Source organism: Drosophila ficusphila, unplaced genomic scaffold (genome assembly GCF_018152265.1).
Source record: "Drosophila ficusphila isolate 14025-0441.05 unplaced genomic scaffold, ASM1815226v1 contig_198, whole genome shotgun sequence".
In the NCBI taxonomy this organism is placed as follows: Eukaryota; Metazoa; Arthropoda; class Insecta; order Diptera; family Drosophilidae; genus Drosophila; species Drosophila ficusphila.
This window is the reverse complement of record NW_025064092.1, coordinates 542,242-554,275: the sequence shown is the minus strand read 5'-3', so window position 1 is coordinate 554,275 and position 12,034 is coordinate 542,242. Positions and strand designations below refer to the sequence as shown.

Here is a 12,034-nt window from a genome sequence, read left to right as displayed (position 1 = left end):
CAAACCGACGTTTATTTTGCATCATAGAGGCACTTTTTTATATTGGAATTTTATAACAATTCCCTTTATTTTGAACTCTTTTTTGTACTTTCTTTCTCATTTAAAGACCTTTCATTTTCGGTGGGAGTGTGAATTCCGCGGCTGGTAACACTGTTCGACAGTCATAAATGCGTTAATCTTAACATTCATATTTTTATAGCACTAAATACAGAAACAGGAGGGAAAGTCGAGGGAGCTCAAAAAACGGGACAATGCAATCTACTAGCCTTTTTCTAACTGTGATTTTCCTTATAAGCCTCGTCCAAATTAATGGTAAGTTCGTCGAGTTCGTGTTCCAGTTGCAAGTCTTTTGTTTCTGTTGCATATGTGTTGTGTCCGTGTGCGTGTTCTGCTTTTCCACACGGGGAAAACAGCAAAAGTTGATAAATAACAAATATTTCCGCCAACTCTCTAACTAATGTCTTAATTTTAACATTTTTTTACTTAATATAGCTACTACATTCTTTATAGAAAACGTGCATTTAACAAGTGTGTTGCACTTTATTTTCATTATTTGTAATTTTTTTTTATTAATTATAATTTTTAATAATTTTGTGCTGCTTAGTTTAATAAGGTTTTACTAATCGTTGAGCAGCAGAATTGTCTTGTTGGAGAAGAATACATATTTATTTACAGTAGAATCCTGTTATAACGACTCCGCTTATAGTGTCCGTCCGGGTATTGCGACGAAAACTCGATGGCTTGATTGGTCCCCAGACAGACTTATGTATACACTTAAATCCTTCTGCTTAGTGCGTCTTCCGGGTATAACGACGAAAAATCGTCGGTCCCTTGAAAGTCGCTATAAGCGGATTCTACTGTATTTTGTTTTTATAAACTTTTTAAAGCATTTGAAATTTAATATAGTTTTACCAAAATCAAACATACATACATATGTAGATTTAACTTTTTAAGAGTTAATTATGTGTTATTAAATTTACACAGCATCCTACTCCAAAAGTTTTCGCATACATTCAAATGAATTGTGTTTGTTCCCTATGATTGATTTGTTAATTATTTGCACTTGCAGGCCTCCTGCGGCGGTGCTACCAGTGCCGATCCCGCGGAGAGTTGGGCAGCTGCAAGGACCCGTTCACGTTCAACGCGACGGACGTGGAGAAGGAGTCGGGACTGGAGGCCATCCCGTGCGCGAGCGGCTGGTGCGGCAAGGTGATCGAGGGCGGCGGCACCTACGCCATCGACGACTACGACCTGGCCATCCAGCGGATGTGCGTGCAGCGCGGTCCGGACGACAACATGGACCGCTGCGCGGACACCATCTACAACTACAAGAAGGTGTACATGTGCTTCTGCCAGGGCGACCTGTGCAACGGGTCCAGGAGCTGGTCCAGTGCTCCCCCGACGATCCTCCTCCTCCTCCTCCTCCCGATTCTTGCGTTGCTCCAGCGGATCCGGGTCTAGACTGGCTGCCTCTCCTCCAGCGTGCAATGTATATACACTCTTAATACTCATCAGCATGGAATCAAAATCAAAATATTTGCAATACAAAATACAAACTGTTTTTCGTTAACACTTTGGAGCGGTTTTCTTTTGATAAAGTGATTGGAAATTGCAGATTCCCCCGGGAAATAGTTCATTTTTGTTACGAAATAAAGAAAGATTTGAAAAAAAAAAAAAAAAAATACAGAATGTTTTTAAATATTTCTTTAAATGTATTTGGTATAAAGAAATATTTGAAAAGACAGAATACAGAATATGTTTTTCAATGTCTTTCAATTTTCTTAAAACAGTAAAAAATAAAAGATCTCTCGTTAAATAAGCAAAGCAAGGTATTTCAAGTTAAAAAGGGCATAAGGGGTCTGAATTTTGTATTAAGTGTTTCCATGGGAACTTAAAGTGCCCAAGATAATACCCCATAATCCATTAGATAAGGCAAAGCAAGTAATTTTTTTGGCGCAAGCTCAATTACATAAGATACAAGTTGTTTTAAGTAGGATTGAAGGTTTTTATAGTTAAAGGAAATTCTTAAACTATTATTATTATTGAAATAAACTTTAAACTATTATTCTTTAAGGACTTGCTTTGGTATTTCCCAACATGTTTACCAAATATTCCTCACCATATACTTACATTTTATACCTTTACTTTGCAATACTCAATCGAGTGGATTTGCTCTTGTTCATGTTTTATGACCTCTTCATTAGTTAAGTAAAAATTGAGCACAAGAACAATAAGAAATCCAAAGCCCCCATTAACATTCGGAACACTTGGTTGCCGAGAGGCGGAAATCACTTTCGCAACTGAAACCACGCTTCGGCAACGTGTTGAACCCAATTCCCAAAGGAGGTCAATCGGCTATCAGCGGAGAGCTTCTTGCAAACGAGCAGTATGCTGTTTATATATTTATTTGAATCACTTGCGTATGCACTTAACATACAAACTTATCTAGGAGGCTTGCTTGAATGCGATAATGTAGGAAAAAAAACTTTTAATCAATGCTTTCCTTCGTTCGCGCTGACAAAAGGTAAAAAGGCGAAAAAATGAACGAAGGGAGGCGTCTAATAAATGCCCGTGTCCATGCGGCCAAGGAGCCCACTGTTCCATCCAACAACACGTGGTTTCCGCTCGGTAACCAGGAGAAAAAAAATAGAAAACATAAAGGAGGATCCGCTGTCCAGTTCACTTGGCGTCCCGCAGCTTCTCCGACTGATCGCGCAGACACGCCGGACACCGGGAGTTCTGCAGCTGCATCTGCTGCCGGTTCTTGGTGGCCTCGTGGCAGTCCATGTGGTAGAAACCACTGCATAAATGGCAGTACATCGCTTCGCGCTCTGAAAAAATGCAGAAATATAAAATCGGTTTTAGAAGATGATCGCAATTCATGAGAGCAAAATGTTATCGCTAAATAAATGCTAATAATGATTAATATCTGTTAAATGCAGGCACCACTTGAAGATCATTTTAAAACTGTTGTATAAACATAGCTTTATAATGTTTTTAAAATTTCAATAAGTATAAGATAAGTTAAGCTATCAAGTTTTCTTTATAATGCAGGAAATATCCGTATATCAAATGTGTTAACTCCATTTTTTAATAAAGGCAAAAAATCGAGTCATGAATTCATGAGTGATCAAGAAATTGTATGTTAATGGTTCTTATGATCTTACGATCTCATCTTCATGGCTTAAGTAGTCAACGATATTAAGAACCACAAGGGGTTAGGTAGAATCTTTAGTTTCTTTGATCACGTCATCTTAAAAGAAACGTTTATGGTTTATATATTAGGGATTTATGCCTTTAGAAACTCACAAAGCATTGCAATACAAATTAAGTGATTTGCTTAAATAAATCTTTAGAAACCACGAAGCGTACGTTAAAAACTTATACAACAAAATCAGGCAATCCAATGGCCTTTGTCACCATTGAAACCTCAACGATTCTACGAAAGTGAAAATACCCATCAAAAGTGAAAATGGATGTAAAACCACTGAGACAATGACTCACCGACTCGCCGCTTGCATTCGCGGCACTCGCGGCACTTGCGGCACCTGGAGGCGCCACTCTCCCCGTGCTGGCAGCCCGGCACTCCACTTCCGGTCACCGCCGATCCTCCTCCAGCCGCTCCTCCAGCTGCTCCTGCAGTGGAGATCTTCTCGGTAACCTTATCCGGGGACTTGCTCTTCCGCGTGTACGCCCTTTTCGAGTTCGCCTGCAGGCGCTTCTCCTTCGGCGAGAGCAGGAACTCCGGCTTGTCCTTGGCCTTCTTGTGGCCGCGAATGCCCAGGACCAGCGTGTCCATGGCATTCAGCTGCTGGCCGTAGTGGAAGTCCACGCCACTGGCGTTCTGGACGGTGCGTCGCTTGCGCTTCGAGTGCCGCTGGTTGAGCTTCTTCAGCACCTCGGGTGTGTACAGCCCAAAGAGGCCGAGGAAGGTCTCCTGGCCGTACTCCGCCGGCAGGATGCGGCTCTCGCGCGGCTCATCCCGCCACTGGGCGGCGGAGGCGAACAGTCGCTGCTGCTCCTGCTGCAACTCCGCACTGGAGTCGTCCGAACTGCCCGACGGCGATCCCGCTGGCTGCGGTTGCGGTTGCGAATGCGATTGGGATTGGGATTGGGATTGCAACTGGGAGGAAGACGACGGCGTTGGCGAGGATTTGCGTCGGGTGTTCCTGGTCTTCACCGAGTTCTTCCCCGTTCCCTGGAGCGGCAGTTGAGCTGCCGACTTCTTGGCCAGAACATTGGATGCCTGGTCCGTCACGATCTCCAGCGGTGGCGGTGTCTTCCTGCCCTCGCCACTCTTGGACTTCCGCCCGTTCTCCAGACTGGTGATCTCCAGCTCCTCCTCGTCGTCGAAGAGGCGCGGCTGCTGCTTGGTCTTCCTGGCCCGCTTGAGCGCCTGGTGCAGGTTCTTCCTGCTCTGGGCCACCACCTCGAAGTCGGGCGGCGAGGTCGTCTGGTTCTGGCTCTGGGGCAGCGCAGGTGCCGCCGCCTGTGGCTGTGGAGCCACCAGGGTCTTGGTGATGGGCGCCAGCGGCGGCGGCGAGCTGCAGGTGATGTTCCGCCGCTTCAGGGGCGCAGCTTCCAGCGATCGCTTTAGCATCTCCGACTGGGACTTGAGCGGCGGTGGCTGGGCCAGTGGCACCTTCTCCTGCTTCGGCCAACTGGCCTGCGGATGGACGGCGGCGATCTGCTGGCCCAGTCCCCTGACCGGAGGAGCCAGCATCAGCGGTATGTTCTCGTCCAGGTCGCTCAGCTTCAGCGGCGGCACTCCCGCCTCGTCGTCCTGGCTGAGCAGGAAGTGCTTGCGGATGAGCATCTCCTCGGTGTCGCGGCTCATCACCGACTGCGGGCAGATCTTGTAGCTGGGGTCGGAGATCAGGGGCACTATCTGCCGGGACACGAACTCGTTGGCCAGCTCCGGAACGCTCTCGATGTTGTTCTCCTCCAGCTTCACGTAGAAGCCCTCCAGGTCGTCGTTCAGGCGGAGGAGGAGGAACTGCTGCTCGGCGTTGATCTCGTACACCTCGTCCTCCAGCTCGTCCAGGATGCGGCGCATCTGCACGGGATCCTGATAGCAGAAAAGGGATAGTTATGAATTAAATTCCTTAGAGATTATTTCAAGATGCGGGGTGATGGGTAAAACAAGGTTTTTATGCTCCTAATCAGTCATTAATATAATGATGATTAATTACATTTGGTGTACATAGATTGGATTTTAGTTTTCCATATGTATTTATCAATTTATAATATTTAACTTTTCTTCTTTCGAAAATATTCACCAAGAAGTGTTAATTTCTTTTTCTTACTATATATACATTTATAATAACACAAGAACATGTTATAAAAAGAATGTTAATAAAATATATTGTGCTCTTTATACAAAGAAACAACTTTTATTATTCATCTAAACTTTGAAATGAAACTAGTATTTCTTTAATTTTAAAATTGACTTCTAAAAATGTATATGTATTTGAAATTTTTTTAAATCAAAAGCCAGTCTTTGGATGACTGATAAAAATGTTATTATTCATACTAGTTTCGATGAGCTGACTCAATGTGTACGTGTTTGTGCATACATTAGGGCTTCATTCCCAAGAAAAAAAAAGGAATTCGAATATTTTTAATTCTATAAGCTCTGAGGGTTCAGTAAAACTCTTAAAAATAGTTGAGACCTAATCAGTTGTTAAGTATGAATGGTTTTGTGTGGGAATTCTGTGTGATTTTTCACTAGTTAGTACGTAATTAACACACACATATAATCAGTTCCTAATAGAAAATAAATTTAATATCCCATATTTACAAAGAATTTGTAGAAACTCGTTCCTGAACCACACCTGATCAGCTTTCCTGTAACGTATTGAATATTTGAAACACTTTCGTCTGGGTTTGATAGGTTTTATTGTTTCTACAAGAACACCTTCTAGAAAAAAGCTCCGCATTCAGTTCTTTGTGTTGGAACTCTGGGATCTGGTGGGGTGCATTCTTATAGAATGGGTATAGGATTCAATTATTCATACTGGTAAAGACGCAATTCTTTACGAGGTGATTCAGTGTGCACTTGCGTAGAAACACACATCTATTACAATCGTTTCAAAATGAAAATACGCATATAAGAATAAAGCTTTCGTAGAAACCCATTCTCAAAATATTCTCTATAAGCTTTTCTGTAAGTAAGCCAAATGTTTTTAAAATGCTAATGAATATGGTTTCTGTTCTTTATGTTGCAACTCTATCATATTAAGTAAACTATTAACTACTTCGGAAAACTATACTCCAAGTTATTTACTAGCACTTCTGTAATGAGCTTTTGGGCAACTCATTCTTAAACTAAACGTTATGAGCTTTCTTGTAACTAAAACGATTGCAAAAAGAAAGAACTTCTGGTTATTTCTAATACTCAACTACATACAGTTCTTTGTGTGGGAAACCTTTTGGTTTTTGCTGGGGGTATTCTTATCAAGTATGTCGGGTCCAGGCGGGGGTTAGGTGACCGTGGCACCTGCTCCCGCGGAACAAAGGGAACAAGGACTCGCGCTCGTTCGTTCGCTATTTCGTTGTCAACCCACCGCATCCGCCTGCTCCTTGAAGACGTCCGTGACCAACTGCAGAAGAGCCGAAGACAAAGGAGTTGAGTAATGCATTATCGGAATCCGGAACTCGGAACCCGGAACCCGTAGTGTCCCCTAAAAGGCCCAAAAAAAGATAAAACTCACCCCGTGGACCTTGAGGAAGTCGCGCATCGCACGCTGGCAATAAACGATGTCGTTCTTCAGCTCCAAAGGCAGCACGTAGCAGTTCTCCATGTAGTAGCGGAACTTGGCGTACTCCGTGCACCAGTCGCTCATCTCGGCTGCTGTCCCCGATTATATGGCGGCTATATAACGACCGATATCGAACGAATCACGCACGCGACTTTCGGTTTCAACGCGATTCACTTGTGGGATTTCATTGGCTGCAATGATGGAACGTTCGCCCCTTTTTTTGCGGGGGCTGTGATCCCAAAGGGGGTTTTCTTTCTGGGCTGACGCCTCTGGGAGGCAGAAAGTCGAGAGAACAGGTAAACTCGGATCGCAGGATAATGCAGAGAAATCGCGAGAGTTACGGATTTAACTTTTTGATTGAGTTCGGCAGTGTGGCCAAACCGCGAAAGACCACCGCGCCTAACGCGAAGTTCGTTGAAAACTCTGGTTTCCAGTGCACCGAACACGAAGCGCGAAATTTGAAAATGAGTAAGAAAAAGTCGGAGCAAAGACTATAAGATAACTACTATTATCCCCCAAAGGAGGTTTATCGTTTAAAAACTGTTTCATATGTTCAAGTTAGGCAAAGTTAATATTTTAAAAGATTTAAATAAAGTTACCATATTAGCAAACAGTTCAGCAAAACTTATTTTAATAAATAAAATAAAGCTATTAAAAGAGTAGTATTTTGAAACAAGAACAGACAATTCTTAAACATGACTTCTAAGTTCAAAGTTTCCAAAAGTCAGAACGTTTAACTTTGCTGATAATAAGAATTTATTTAAAAACCATTTAAATGTTTAATTTAATAGGATTCTACCTTCAATGCTTAAAGCATAAGAAAATATGTATATATGAAGAAAATATATGAATTACTGTTGATAAAACTAAGAGACTAATTTTATCCAAGTTACAACACAAATAAATATTAAATCAATAGATAGTAAAATCCACATCCACCACATCCGACTTCGTGGAGTATTTGTAAACAGCGATGACTTATTTAAAAATGTCAATAAAACATATAAATGTACTAAAATTAAAAATAAATATATTTGTATTTCTTATTTAACTTAATTTTAAATAAATTCCATTAGTTAAATGTTAGGTATTGTTTACATAAGAAGTGTAAATTATCCCGTTGAGTAAAAGCGCCAATGCGGCCAAGAACGGAAGCTCTAATTTGGACACCCTGTACTCCACTATCGTATCAACAATATATCGCTTCAAAGGAAAAGCCCGATTTTTTTTCTAAAAATATTTCGATATATTGGCACTTGAGTCATTTTGCACATCTCTAGCTAGTTGATTAAAGAATAGTTGTGATCAACGAAAGTGTGATTAGCGAGGTTTTTAGGAATCGAGGAATTCGAGCCGCAGCAAGTGAGTAATCCCGAAATGTGTGCCAAATTGTGTAGAAAATGGACTGATCCTGCTGGCCTCTTTGCCAAGTGGAATTAGTCTAGTAGGCGCCGAAATTCGCCACCGCCTTTTTGACCCGGTTGCAATATGGAAGACAGGCGATGGCGTCGCTTCGCTTGGAAATGTGCGGCTTATATCGAGGAATTCGCTTGCCGATTGGCCAACCTTGGCTCCTCCGGCTCCAGATCCGTCCGATAATGAAGCCGGCTGCCACCGCACATGCCATGCAAAAGGCCTTCCAGAGATTTCCGCACAAACGACGTGGTGCCGCCTCGTGCTGATTTACTTATCCAAAGCCCTCCCGAAACCGAATCCCTGTTTGAAATCCCGGCTTGGATAAACTTCAGTCGATGTTCGCTTTTGAAATCTACTTTGTTTTTTGGGCCGTCAAAGGGTTTTTCTAATTGCCATGGCATGGTAGCGCCATTCGCATTTTGTGAGGTTAGGCATGAATCGCAAAAAAAAAAGCGACGAATTTGCTTCATGTTTCTTCTGCCGGCAGCGACGTTGACGTCGGCGTCTGGCTGCGTGTGCTTGCGCCTGTGTTTTATGAGTGTGTGTGCGTTTGTATTTGAATTTTATTTGAGATTTCGAATTAAAAGCGATTGCTGATTTTCACGTGAATCGCGACTGGCAATGCAACCGGTGCATTATTTGTGCGTCTGGTTTTTTCTTCATTTTTTGGCGCGCTTAGCGGCGTCCACAGGTTTACACAAACACATGCAAACATTGCTGTAATCGGCCGGCGTTTACAGGCCGCCCCCTTTACAGTGGAGTTTGCTTGTTTTTTCTTCGTCCTGTCGTAATTATGGGCAGCACTAACAGTCGCGCATGCGAAGGAATTCACGTTTCCGATTTCACAATCTCGCCATCCTGAAAATCGGAAAATCTTGAGTGTGACTCATCCAAATTCCTTTTTCGGCGTCTTACGAAATTTGACTTTATTCATGCCAGAAATCATTCTCTATGCTTATGATAGTATCTATCAAAAAAGTTTGAGTTCATTGATACATATTCCAAGCTTTATATTCAAATGCAAGGACCAACAACTAAACCTTTTTTTCTTAACCTTTATTTTTTAAAGGTATAATTATTATTTACCAACCCAAAAAGACTATAAATAGTTAAAAGAAATGAAGCTCAAAATTACCGAAAGGGAGTTCTTCAGAAAATAAAATCAAGGACTTTTCATGTATTTTAAAATTTGCCAACTGCCTAATGAACTTTTATGTATATCAATACTGTTATTTGTGAACAGGAAATTCGAAGATGTCGGAAGTTGTCTCTCTAACAACACCTTAAGTTTAGTTTAGTTTGTGTTCTTAAATAACAATTTCATTTCTTATATTTGAATTTGTTTAATATTGTAGCTCAACCAGCAGTAATTTTGATTTCCGGCAGACAATTGTTTTTACTTATTTCGCATGCCTGAATTTAAATTAGTAATCCTAAGACAATTGTGGGTCATATCCATGGGTTCTACGGGTTTCCTTTGTGACCTAAACTGTTTTTGCTCCGCATAAACGTGTTGCTTAGTGTGTGTGATTGCCTGCAAAGTATATCCTTCCGCCTCCTTGGCCATTTGTCGCTTGCCAGTTGTCCTTCTTGCCGCTCCTGTTGTTGTTTTCGCTATCGTTGTCGTTTCGCTTGTCGTCGTAGTTGTAGTTGTAGTTGTTGCTCCTTGGTGCGCCAGGAATTTTGGCTTACCTGCATTCGCAGGCAGCCACTGTTGCCGTCTCTCTCACTCTGCCGTCCGTTATCCTGCGGCCCAGCGTGAGTGGCAGCTGCAGTGTCCCTCTATCGCCGTCCTGCTCTCTCGCTGGCTGCCCCTGCGAACAGCTGGTTGCCGTCCTTGGCGGGCTTTGACGCATCCTTTGTGTACGTCACGTTTTGGACGTTTCGGTTCGCAGGATTCGCAGTCAGTCGCCTGGCGCTCGCCGAACCAACAACATCCACTGCAATCCTTGCAATCGTCCTGCGCCGCTGCTTAACTTTGGAAGAGAAATACTTTTGCAAAACACTGAGAATAACGTACGAAACATACAATCCTCTACAGCTCTCTGATCCGCCGTCAAAGTCCAGAAGTCCCAGAAGTAAAGAACACAGAGTGCCAACAACAACACAAGCAGCAGCAGGATGGCTCAGGAAGGTCAGGATATGCCCACATTCAAGTGCGTGCTCGTCGGCGATGGCGGCACTGGAAAGACGACCTTCGTGAAGCGCCACATGACCGGCGAGTTCGAGAAGAAGTACGTGGCCACGCTCGGCGTGGAGGTGCATCCACTGATCTTCCACACCAACCGCGGCGCCATTCGCTTCAACGTGTGGGACACCGCCGGCCAGGAGAAGTTCGGTGGCCTGCGCGACGGCTACTACATCCAGGGCCAGTGTGCGGTCATCATGTTCGACGTTACCTCGCGTGTCACCTACAAGAACGTGCCCAACTGGCATCGCGATCTGGTCCGCGTCTGCGAGAACATCCCGATCGTCCTCTGCGGCAACAAAGTCGACATCAAGGACCGCAAGGTGAAAGCGAAGAGCATCGTCTTCCATCGGAAGAAGAACTTGCAGGTGAGTGTGGTTGGACTTTGATCTAAGAAACTGCGAATTCCTCTGGATTGTTGCTTGGCTTGATAGAAGATAGAAGCTGCATGAGCTGAACTACATGGTTCTATAGGGTATTGCTCTGAAAACTGCATATACAGCTGATTGGTTTCCAAATTTAGAGGAGTTCAAAGTGTTTCGTTCTACTTAGGCATTACTAAAACCATCCTCGTTCTCTGCAGTATTACGACATTTCTGCCAAATCGAACTACAACTTCGAGAAACCATTCCTTTGGCTGGCGCGCAAGCTGGTTGGCGATCCCAACCTGGAGTTCGTCGCTATGCCAGCCCTGCTGCCGCCCGAGGTCAAGATGGACAAGGACTGGCAGGCGCAGATCGAGCGGGACTTGCAGGAGGCCCAGGCGACCGCCCTGCCCGACGAGGACGAGGATCTATAAGCCTATTCTATAGTTAACTGAGAGAGAGAGATGGCCGGCTTGCACACACCACAATCACAACCACAACCACACGCAGTCACGACTTTTGGGACAGCAGCAGCAGCAAAGCAGGCGAAAAGTGAAGCGAACCAACCAGCAGCAGCAGCCGCAGCCGCAGCAGCAGCAACATCAACTAGAGATCAGCATCAGCAATAATCCACTATATATAAAGAGTTACGGATTGCCAGCTAACGATCGGCCATTACGCCAACCTTTAACCAGCAGTCCTGCATCCTGCAAGCCCTTCTGCCGTCGATCGTAATATAATTTTAGAGATCCACTCATTGATAAGTCGGTTATAAATGATTTTTTTTTGTGTTTCTTTCCATTGCGTTGCTTTTGGCTGAAACTGAATTGTCTTAATGGTATAGAATCGAGAAACGTACCCAAAAATCAAGTAAAATAAATATCGAAATCGTATTTTTTTAAAACTTGCAACAACGATGTTCTTTCCACTCCTCTTGCAACAATTATCGTAAAAAAAAAACAACAGCAAACAGTGTGCATGTCGAAAAGAAGGAGACGGCGAGATCCGCACGCACGGGAGCGAAAGAGAGGGCAACAACGGCAAACGAACTGAGTCCCCAAAAGAAGATAGGAAAAAACTAAAGAAAAAAAATAGAACAGAACGGAACAGAAAAACACTAAAAACAAAGAAAAATATATAGGAAGGCCGCCGAATCCACATCTACATGTTATTAATATAAGATACTAAAGAAATAAAAAAATAAACGTCAAAAACACTATTTAAACTCGGTTTGCTATGCAGAGGATTACGACTAATTATTAAAGGCAAATTACAAGGAATATTATTCATTCCCGGACTTAGTT

General features: G+C 43.3%; 3 protein-coding genes across 4 annotated transcripts; 2 read left to right on the top strand and 1 right to left on the bottom strand.

The window, feature by feature from the left end:
• Positions 1 to 106: 106 nt before the first annotated feature.
• LOC108091223 lies at positions 107 to 1,572 on the top strand. Its single transcript, XM_017190328.1, has 3 exons — positions 107 to 144; positions 200 to 312; positions 1,070 to 1,572. The coding sequence occupies exons 2-3, from the start codon at positions 252 to 254 to the stop codon at positions 1,459 to 1,461; spliced, it is 453 nt and encodes a 150-aa protein (XP_017045817.1). The 5' UTR covers positions 107 to 144; positions 200 to 251; the 3' UTR covers positions 1,462 to 1,572.
• Positions 1,573 to 2,389: 817 nt separating this feature from the next.
• On the bottom strand, positions 2,390 to 7,160 carry LOC108091239. 2 transcript variants are annotated; one of them, XM_017190349.2, is made up of 4 exons: positions 6,714 to 7,160; positions 6,567 to 6,602; positions 3,505 to 5,068; positions 2,390 to 2,831 (listed from the first exon to the last, which is right to left on the bottom strand). In XM_017190349.2, exons 1-4 carry the CDS (start codon positions 6,843 to 6,845, stop codon positions 2,680 to 2,682), a joined length of 1,884 nt encoding a protein of 627 aa, XP_017045838.1. In that variant the 5' UTR covers positions 6,846 to 7,160; the 3' UTR covers positions 2,390 to 2,679. The 2 variants fall into 2 exon arrangements, with proteins under 2 accessions (XP_017045838.1, XP_017045839.1); XM_017190350.2 differs by lacking the exons at positions 6,567 to 6,602; positions 6,714 to 7,160 and adding an exon at positions 6,410 to 6,550.
• An 844-nt stretch (positions 7,161 to 8,004) lies between these two features.
• On the top strand, positions 8,005 to 11,641 carry LOC108091197 (GTP-binding nuclear protein Ran). Its single transcript, XM_017190279.1, has 3 exons — positions 8,005 to 8,123; positions 10,219 to 10,733; positions 10,949 to 11,641. Exons 2-3 carry the CDS (start codon positions 10,299 to 10,301, stop codon positions 11,162 to 11,164), a joined length of 651 nt encoding a protein of 216 aa, XP_017045768.1. The 5' UTR covers positions 8,005 to 8,123; positions 10,219 to 10,298; the 3' UTR covers positions 11,165 to 11,641.
• Positions 11,642 to 12,034: the final 393 nt, after the last annotated feature.